The sequence below is a fragment of the Cryptomeria japonica genome, chromosome 4 (genome assembly GCF_030272615.1).
Source record: "Cryptomeria japonica chromosome 4, Sugi_1.0, whole genome shotgun sequence".
Lineage (NCBI taxonomy): Eukaryota > Viridiplantae > Streptophyta > Pinopsida > Cupressales > Cupressaceae > Cryptomeria > Cryptomeria japonica.
Window position 1 is genome coordinate 181,435,475 of NC_081408.1, and position 11,035 is coordinate 181,446,509.

Genomic DNA, 11,035 nt, shown 5'->3' on the forward strand with positions numbered 1-11,035 from the left:
TAAACTTATATTTTTCTGAAAGAATAGAAATCAGAATCATAATAAAAATATAATGATATAATGATGCATTAGTTTGTTTGGTTATACTTGGCGCGCAAGGAAAGTTTAGAACCTTCCTTTCTGTCGTTTTTGAATTCACTGACTCTCACCTTTAAATATCATTCAAATCTATGGGTAATACCTGGATAGCTTGTTCAGATTTTGCCATATTCAATTTCTTGGCATGTGGTTTTGATTTGGATAAACATTAAAAGTTATGAAAAGCCCGCTCAACATGTTGACCCATTTGATCCCTCTGGTTTATCCAGGAATATACACAATGAAATACAGATTGACCCGTTTCATAATATATGCATTTTGGACCGTCTGCATAGTTAGTAATGTTTGTACTCAAAACCAGTTGAGCCACACAAGATTTCACACGTCAAATTCATTGGATGCCCTAACCTTCGTTGCAGATAACAGGCAATTTCCTGGCAGAAACGTATGTGGTTTTAGGGCACAATAGTAAACTCTGATATGGACTTTTTACAGTATGTGAAGTATTAGGCAAGGGAATTGACCTGAAATTCATTGAATGCTTCCCAGCACGAAGGTGTCGTGATGTGAAGAGGAGTAATAACACGCTACGCAACCACATTATCAACGATTCGTGGTGAATTTGATGAACACTTCAAGTGTCATACGCGTTTTTGAGGGATATTTTGGTTGAATATTCTGAGGATGTATGTTTCATATAGCAGGCTTGTTTGGGCTACAGCCTGCAGAATTTGTTGGATGCTATTTCTATAAATCTTACAAATCAAATTGGGATTGTTATGATTCATCTCGGAATTATTTCTCTGGTATGTTTTGAGTATTTTGGTTTTAGTTTGAATTGATGAGTATCGTTGCTGCAAGACACTTCGATTTGAGCTTGGCTGTGGAGAAATTCTTTGTTATCTAACTAGGTCAGTCAAAGGTGAGCTTGATAAATCCAAATTTGGGTTTTGTAAAGGGTTCGAGACTCTCCCATGCTTATAAAGAGAAGCAGAATAGTCTCTAACTCGAGATTGCAGGCCGAATCACCACACCTTCACCAGGAGTATTAGCCAGGTAGTATCTTAAGTTATCCAGAAATTGAGATTATACCCACTAGCAGAATAAATCACCCCAGCCATGGAAGAGTAAATGCCCAACAGTCTTAACCATAACCAGTGGCTACTAGCTGGAGGATTCACTCTAGAGTTGTGAGAAACTATCTCCAATAGTCTTAAATTTAGAGGTTCCACCTTAAAACAATAGTAAACTCCTGGAACTCATCAGCCTTTGTGGAGAGTAAAAGCCAAATGGTCTCAAAGATACAAAATTGGAAATTACTCTGAAAATAGTATAAATCAACTCAGCCTTGCCGAGTGTTTAAGCCTTACTGTCTCAAATTCAGAGATTAGACCTTATAGTGCCCTTGCAAGGAGCAAGGCTCCAATAGTCTCAAACTCAGATCACATGTAATAGCTGGAGGAGTCAATCCAGCTCTCCAAATAACAAAAGTCCAATAGTCCTATACTCGAATTATAGGAAATTGCTGGAGAAATCATCCTGGCTTTATCAAGATAGATCCAACTTAAGCCTAAGTTACGGACATAGAGATTATACTCAATAGCAGGAGGAATCACTTGACCATTAAAGAGTTAAAGCCCAGTAGCCTCTTAACTCACAGCTGACAACTAATAGCAGGAAGAATTATTATATCCTTGGAAAGACTATAATTCCAATAGTCTTACTCAGATTGGAGCTTTTCGGCCTTGGAAAGAAAAAGATCACATTAATCTCATTTCTACGTACTAGGGAAAAGGAACTTTATTTTGCTTTGGCAGAAGAAGAAGAGACCTCTCCAACAAGCGGTAATTAATATGGCATTGATTAGATACAATCCTTTAGACAGGACAATGTCCTCTCCATCCAAGATATATGATGTTTTCTTAAGTTTCAGAGGGGAGGACGTAAGAAAAACATTTGTAGATCATCTGTATACTTCCTTGGAAAATGCAGGGGTTAATGCTTTCCTTGATAGCCAAAAGTTGAAAAGGGGGGACGAGATCAGTTCAACTATTCAAGAGGCAATCGACAACAGTGCCATCCTCATTCCAATCTTCACCGCCAACTTTGCAGAGTCCCATTGGTGCCTGGACGAGGTTGCTCAAATGTGCAAATCAAATGGTATGTGTATACCCTTATTCTTTTATGTCAAGCCAACAGATGTAAGAAATCCTGGGAGAGGTGTCTTTGCTGAGGCTTTTGAGAAGAAGAAACAAAGATACACACCGGAACGAATTAGCGAGTGGAAAAGTGCTCTCTTTAAAGTTTCCTCGTTCTCTGGATGGTCTACAGAAGACACAGCAGGGTACGTAAGCAAATTGCTCATTTTTTGTTGAAATGTTATTCATATCAACTAATAAAAGAAATACATTAAGAGATTGTGTCCATGCTATTCTGAATAATTCTAAGAAAGTTTGGTAACATATAAATTCTTATGCAGAGGATATTCATCATTTGTATTAGCTAGCAATGTCAAGAACAATAGATAAAACATTTGACTACAGGTGGAATCACTCCAGTCTGTGAACCGTAAAGTCCCAAAAGTCTCACCTTTAGATACCTTGAAAATGCATTTGCCTTGCCCAATCGGACCAGTGCTCAAGTAGTCTTACCTCGTAAGGTTAGTGCTCACCGTTATTCATGTGCAAGCAAATTGCTTGTTAGTAGTAAAATCAGAGAGAAATGCATCGAGAATTTAACTTTAAGATAAATTGATCTTGCTACTCTGTGAACAATATATTTATAATTTTATCACAGTAAGAAAAAGATTAGTTTAATAATCTAAATGCTATTATTTATTTGACTGAAGCACTATTATGGATAGTCCTTTCTGAGAGGGCTTAAATATTGGTGTGATTGATTATATAAGAGGGACAAAATATATTTATCATTGGTTGAAGCACTATGATCTGCTGATGGTGAATGATACATTGGTATAGCAAGATTGACAGAAATACCCACGGAACCCATTGGAAATAAAATCCAAAAACTAGAGACAGAGCTGCTGCTCTGTTTGCCAAACAATTGTCAATACACACAACAGTTTGGACTTGCAACCACAACTAACTTCTTCAATTGTTTGGAGCTGCACTGAACTCCCTATTCTTCTGCTCATCTGGAGCTACATGCTGCTGCACTGCACTCTTTCTCCTTCTCATTCACAAGCTCTGTTGGTGCTGCAACATTCCTTCTGCTTGGCTGCACTCAACAAGCTTGCTGCTGAATAAAATAATATTCATTTTCTTTTTGTTTGTCGCTGTCCTCCTGACAAAATTATCCCTCTTGTTTTTAAAATTCAAGTTTTCCAACTAGCATTTACTTCACTGACAACAAATTAATTTCTACTGCTGCATCAAAGAAAAGGAGAGGATATAGATTCACAAAAGATACTCTTATGTAAGGTTGTGACTTTATGCATAAGAGTATCTTTTCTCTTTAGTGGCTTTATAATTCTTTTAATTTTTTTTGAAATCCCATGCGTATTCACAAATAGAACAATATCCAAATTTCCGACACTTTCTGATTTACACACTTTTCTTCATTTTGGTTGGAGCTGAATCCTCTCTCTTCATTGTTCTTTGGGCGAATCTTGTTTTGAATTTGAAAATAACAACGGTCAAACTTTGAGAGAATTTGGCCAATTTGAAAATAACAACGGTCAAACTTTGAGAGAATTTGAAAATAACAACGGTCAAACTTTGAGAGATATCTGTTGCTTTGACTGAAAACTCTGCGAGTAAGAAAATATACAATAATCTTATTCATCAAATAGATCTATTAATTAGGAAACACCAATCATACATATGTAAGATATAGTTCTAATTACAATATTAAATTATTCTTGAGAGTTCAATCATAGAGGGCATAGAAGAGGGTGACTAGATAGGGTGCCCTAGAGACCCTCTATCCTAGGCCCAAGGGCGGATCTCATTCCCCCTTGGCCTCATGTGGCCCATACCATATGAGGTGGAATACCTAGTGAGGTATTGTATCACTGTTTTTTTTAACCTTGTCACCCCTATCCTATGTCTCATGATTAACACATTCATCCACCATGATAGAGAGCATGAGGGCCATCACAATAGGGTGCCCAGAAAGTTGATCCTTCATAGGCCCAAAGGCAGCATCCTCTATACCCCTTTGGCCTCATGGGACTCCCTGGTCTTATACCATGAGGTGGCATGCCTAGAAGGTAACCCCAACACCATTCCCCTGCTTGCAAGCTTCTCTCTCTCTCATGTCTGGAAAGACTCAGAATAAATGCAGGTATAATGTTAAACATTGAGAACATAGGCAGAAATATATTTGACATACAATGAGTCAACTACAGAATATAATTCGCCAGATTTCTATTTACTAATTTATTTATAATTCGTAAAGCATTGCATCATAAATTATAAGAATGCAGTAATAACATATGTAGTTACAGCACTTTATACTATGCACAAAAATTCATACCAACTGGAGTGTTAGGTCGGATTGCTGAGAGGAATAAATAATGACTATATTATATCAGAAACCTTTGATGATATTTGTATGATTGATTGATTGATTCAATGAATTCCTTTGATTGGATGATTTGAAGCATTGGTGAGTTGATGACTAAGTGATTGTTGATTAGATGATCGATGAGTGAGTGAGTAATCCTTGAATGCTTGGAATGATCTCTCCTTTATTGGGGGAAGAGTCACCACCTTTCATAGAAATTGAGGCACCACCTTTCATAACAATTGAGTCACCACTTTTCATTGCTGTCTTTAAGAATAATATATTATTCTCCAAATTGGTCTCCCTTCCCTCTTTTCCTCAAATGAACCTTCTCCCCTTTATAGCTTCCCATGTGAGGGAGAGGTCACATCTCTTCATCATGCCTGCCCCTTGGCAAGAGACACAACCTATCACAATTTCCACCCTTTGAAATAGTACAATCCTTCATAATTCTTGCTCTTTGAAAGAGACACAACCTATCACAATTTCCACCCTTTGAAATAGTACAACCCTTCATAATTCTTGCCCTTTGAAAGAGACACAACCTGATTTACTTCCCATTCCTTTCTTCCTCCATTAATCCTTGATTCCCATGCGTCATTCCTTTCTTCCCTCCTCCTTATCTTCTTTCAAACGATCTCTTCTCCCTCTTATATCTTGTTTTTTAGAGTCACAGCTCTTCATTCCATGCCTTTTCATTAACTTAATTATAGCTTAATTATATTATATTATATTTTTAAAATTTATTATTAAATCCCATCTCAAAATGGGGACATTACAAATTCTTAGGTTGAACAGCATTTTACTAATTAGTAGTAGTCTAAGAGATCTATTTGTTGTTGCAGAACACATATGGTAATAATTATTACACAAAAGCCCGACAATGTCTTATTTTGCAAACTCGTTTGTCTTTCAGATATGAAGCAGAACTAGTCAAGCTTGTAGTCCAGGATGTTTTCAAGACATTACAACAAAAGTCTACCTCAGTGGAGGAAGCTCCACCCCAGCCCTCAGAAGAAGACCCCTCAGATACGACACCCCAAGAGATCAGAAATGAACCACTCAGAATTTCAAAGTCAATCTTCATCTATATGGCAGAACACATAAGTAAAGTTATAAAAAAGCTCAATACAGATTCTGATGAGAATGTCCAAACTGTTGCCATTTATGGAAATGGAGGTGTCGGAAAAACCTCGCTAGCAAAGGCCATTCACAATCAGATCTATCTCAAATTCGATGCTACCTGCTTTGTATATGATGTGCGTCATAAAGCCCAAGAGACAAATGGTGTAGCTAAGATGCAGCACCAGATATTGAAAGACCTCGTTAAGTTCAAGGATAAAGTTAATAATGAGGCTCATGGAAAGATGTTGATGAAGGGCCGTTTGAGGTCCATTAAGGCCCTTGTTATTCTGGAATATGTTGATGACTGGAAGCAGTTGGAGGCTCTACGAGGTGATTGGTTTGGACCAGGTAGCAGAGTGCTTGTAACAACGCTTGACCCCAACATACTAAATATTGAAAATGGAAGTTTTGTTTATGAATTGCAGGGACTGTCTAAGGAACACGCCCTTGAATTTTTTAGCTGGCATGCTTTCATGAGAGATAAACCCAAAGAATATTATAGAGCATTGTCATGCAAAGCTGTGGATATTTGCAATAGGTTGCCATTTTCACTTGAAGTTTTGGGTGCACATTTGTATAATAAAGACTTGAGCCATTGGAATCAAGTCATTCAAACACTAGAATATTCAAGTAACCATGGCAAGTACGCCATTCTTAGACTTTGTTATGATGGCCTCAAATCTGACCAAAAGGAGATGTTTTTAGACATGGCTTGTTTATTCATAGGAAGAAAGAGGGTAAGTGTGATTAGCTTTTGGAAAGCTAGTCATTTGCATCCCAATGTAGGCCTAACAAAAATGAAGCTGAAATCACTCATTAAATTAGATGAGCAAGATAGACTTGCAATGCATAGTGAGCTGAGGGATATGGGAAGAGCCATTGTAGCAGATGAATCAGCAGAACCAGGAAAGCGTAGCAGATTGTGGAAGCCAGAAGAGGTTGAACAAGTCTTAATGGAAGAAAAGGTGAGGGTTTGATTTCCATTTGCTTTATTCTTCTTCCCAATATTTTTCTAGTCCTTGAACTAAATTTGGGAAGTGATAGGATATCAGTTTCCTTACGAATTGGACCAAACTTTGTTGTAGACAAGGTATTTGAGATGTGCTTCTAGGTTATCTTTGTATTTGGTTTTTCTACTGTATTTCATTGGCATGTTGCGTAGGCCAGTGATTTTTTTCTATTTCCCATAGCATAATTCAAAGTCAATATTTATGCTAATAAAATTGTATCGATTGTAATCTGATCAGGGAACAGAAAGGGTGAGATGTCTTACATATCTTCAGAAAGATGTAAAACTTCAAACTCATAGTTTTCAAAGAATGTGTAATTTGCAATTGCTTTGGCTTGATGGAGCTCTTGTAGAGGGAGACTATAGAAAAATGCCTCCAGATTTGAAGTGGCTAAGATGGGAAAACTGCCCTCTAAAATGCTTGCCATGTGAATGGAATATGAAACGTGTAGTTGTACTTGATTTAAGCTTCAGCAAAGGGATTCAGGCACTGTGGTCAGAACCATCCAATATTGAGGTGATTTCCAATTTTCTAGGAAGAAAATGAGACTGAAGACACGGAATGATTCTTTATTTTCTTTTCCAATGACACAGAATTCCAAAAGCTTTAATGATATCAAAAAATTGAATAGACAGGAATACCTGCTTGATATGTTCCTAATAATTAAATAATATGTCTTTTCTGTTTGCAGGCTCTGAAAAACCTCAAAGTACTTAAGCTAAATTACTGCACAAGTCTTCAAGTCCTTCCAGATTTAGCCAACCACACGTCTATCATTCAACTGGAGCTCTGTGGTTGTAAAGAGCTGAGGGAACTACCAGAGTCCATTGGATTTCTGACAGAGCTTAAGTTCCTTGATCTGTCAAATTGCTGCAACTTAATCCAACTTCCAAACACCATAAGTAACCTAAAATCTCTGGAGGTGCTCTTTTTATCAAATTGTCACCGTATCAGAATGTTACCCGACTCATTTGAAGATCTGGGAGTTCTAAAAAAAGTCAAATTGGATGGAATGCCCTTAAAGAATTTGCCCAAATCCTTTAGATGGCTGTCCTGCTTGGAGAAGCTGTCTCTTCATGGTTGCCATGAATTGAGAAGCCTTCCTCAACCACTAGGAGAATTGAATCGCTTGCGATATCTGGATTTACATGGTTGTTCTAGTTTACAGACTCTACCTAACTCAATCTATGAACTTGAAAGCTTATGCCGGTTGGATATGACTGGTTGTGGAAGAATCAGCTTAGAAGCAGAGATAGGGGACCTTGTTTGTCTGGAAAGGCTGGTCCTAAGTAATTGTGCAGCAATATGGAGATTGCCTATATCAATAGGTCAGCTTAATTGTTTACAACATCTGAACCTGAATCACTGCACTTCTTTAGTTCGACTGCCAGAGGAGTTGGGAGATCTGGTCCGTTTAGAGGAGTTGTTGCTCAATGAATGCTACAATCTATGCGAGCTTCCCCAGAGCATAGGGAAGCTTTCTTGGCTAAAGACTCTAGAAATGGAAGAAACCTACAGTCTATCTGTTCTTCCAGCTAGCTTTTCAAGACTCACGTCCTTAAAGAATCTAAAAGCGGGTGGTTGTCCTCTACCACAACATATTGGAGAGCTGTCATCATTAGAAAATATGCATCTTAAGTCATACAAAATGTCCTTTTTGCCACCAACTTTTGGCACACTTTTGCGCCTAAGCAAACTCTACCTGCATCACTGTACAGAGTTTTTGGAACTTCCACTTCTTCCAAAGGAACTCATTGAAGTGCGTATTCAAGACTGTTTGGGACTAAAGAAAATCTCTAACATGTCACATATGAAGAGGCTTAAGCTGCTGAGGATACACAACTGCAGGGAACTTGTTGAATTGCCCGACTTTGGGTCCTTGCAGTCATTGCAAGAGCTCTCAATATCAGAATGTAGGAATGTTAAGCGTATTCAAGGAATGGAAGGGATGGAATCCTTAAGAAAAGTGCATGCTACAGGTTGCAGATTGGCTGGCTCAGGAAGCTCAATATTGAAACCCCGCCAATTAATCAAGGTATCTCTCATTTTCCTTTAAATCTAATACTTTTCAAATGCTAGAACCACTTATAGTGTAATTACATGGATTGGTTGCTGGTTTCAGAATATTATTAGCAGGCCTGGAAATCTTTTCATCTACAATAACTCCCTAGAAGTATGGGGGAAAAAGGACCTAGGACACATGGTTATAGGGTACCTTAGTTTTGAGTTAGTCACTCAACAGTTTTATTGGACAAGCAGCCAGAATACAACTTCGGCTGTCTTATGTCTAACATGGGAAATTTAAGAATCCAACATGAGATATCCAAGAATCCAACTTGGATATCGAACATGGAAAGCAAGAGACATGCTGCAGACCTATTTTTGTCTTTTGGTTAAGGGCTCGTATCCATAAGTACAAAGTCATGAGTTCCATTCTGATTGACATTCAGCTATTATTTCATTTTCAAAATTTGAGAGTTCATTATATGCTAATTACCTCAGTCTTCTATTGGAATTACAGGAAACACGTTGTCTAGAGTTACTCAGTTTTTCAGCAAATGGGGTTCCAGAGTGCTTAGAAAAGAAGATGGAAACCAGTGGTGATGATTTACTGAATGCTACAGTGGACAGCACCGAACAATGTTCAGGGATTGTATTATGCTTTATGGTGAGGTTCAAGAGTGGGATTAGTTCAGTGGGTGTAGAACTAAGCACTTTAAGAGATGGCGAGGAGATTTTCAATACCAGGCTCGTTAACCACTCAAAAACTGTAGAAGGAGATCAGATTTTTGTGCACATTTTGCATAAAAATCACCCCATGGTTATGATGCTGCAAAGTGGAGATGTGGTCCGGGCAAAGGAAGACAGAGATAAAGGAAGAATGATAAGAACTGGTGGAATGCAATTCTTCTCTGAAGGAGTAGATGGGAAAAGAGAAGATTTAATACTGGAGAGCTTGGGAAAGGATTTGACAAAGTTAATGGAAGATTACCGTGAAAATCTAGCCTTTGAAGACGAGGAATAAAACTGGAGCTGAAAAATCTTCTCAGGTTGCTGTTCTAGTCAATGAGGCTCTTGTCTTTAATAGGATATTCCCCTTTTTTAAACCAACCTAAGAAAATAGCAAAAGTAGCATGGTATCCGTAAATTTTCTGAACCATAAACAAAGTTAAGTTTTTAGATCCTATACATAAATGTGATGTTGCAATGTCCTAGATGGGCAACTGCAATCATTCAAATTACCCATTCAAATGGAATTCAGATGTATATATTTCATACAAATGGAAGCAAACCTGTTTGGAACAACTATGTAAACTGTAAATCAACGAAAGTATTCTTATTCTATTCTATATACTGTAATGACTGTCATTTAGTTTTTCTAATTATGAACATTGGTTGGTGAAATCTGTTCGATGCGTAAGAAATAATGCTCTGTAATATGATTATTATTCTAGTTCCTCAGCAATGTCATAGCTAAAGTTAATTCAAAACTCACATTCTATTTGATATAAAATGTACGATGCAAGCAGTATATATGTTTTGTTTATCGACTTAAATAGTACACTCTGCATTGACTTGTTTAGGTGGCTGCCCCATGTGAGACCCTTTAATGCAACTATTTTACCTTTTCATAGTTTCGTCCACTGTTTTCTTTATTTTGGGCTAGTAATCACTGTTCAATTTTTTAGGAGTAATTTGTAGAGCTTGCGATTTCATAAATATACTATTTTCTGAAATGTATAATTTTTTGTTCTGTTAAATTGGAGGAAAATGAAAAAATAAATAAATAAATAGAAGGCCTGAATTTGTGAATTGAACGGCAAAAGACAACTATATTATAATTCACATTGAAAATACATTTAAAAACAGATAGAAGACAGTTAAACTGTCTGAACAGAACTGCCTCAACAGAAAACTATTCGAACACATAACGGACATAACAACTGACAGAATAGACAGATACAACAAAGTTATTCTCGATTATTAATATTGTAACATTCCCTCCTTAATCTGAAGAGATTAAACCAAGCATTCCTCAAAATTATCTTGTCCAATTGCTTTGGTAAGAATATCTGCATTATCTGCGAGTTGATCTGCAGTGAGACAATATTTGAGTTGTACACTACAATCTTTCTTCACATGACATTAAATCTAATGAAACTCAGTGTTGATGTGTTTGGTTCAATCACGAAGACTAGATTTTTGAACATTTCCATTGTGGATGAAACTTGTTTTTGCAAATCTTCAAAAATTCCTAAATTTCCTAAGAAACTGCTATATATTCAGCTTATGCAGAGGATAGTATTGATTGCTTTTAAGATTTCCAAGAGATG

General features: G+C 37.2%; 1 protein-coding gene across 1 annotated transcript; it reads left to right on the forward strand.

Annotated features, from left to right (window-relative positions):
* Positions 1-214: 214 nt before the first annotated feature.
* LOC131032035 (disease resistance protein TAO1) lies at positions 215-10,051 on the forward strand. Its single transcript, XM_057962939.2, has 5 exons — positions 215-2,383; positions 5,483-6,656; positions 6,939-7,217; positions 7,393-8,736; positions 9,223-10,051. The coding sequence occupies exons 1-5, from the start codon at positions 1,893-1,895 to the stop codon at positions 9,724-9,726; spliced, it is 3,792 nt and encodes a 1,263-aa protein (XP_057818922.1). The 5' UTR covers positions 215-1,892; the 3' UTR covers positions 9,727-10,051.
* The last annotated feature ends 984 nt before the right edge of the window (positions 10,052-11,035 follow it).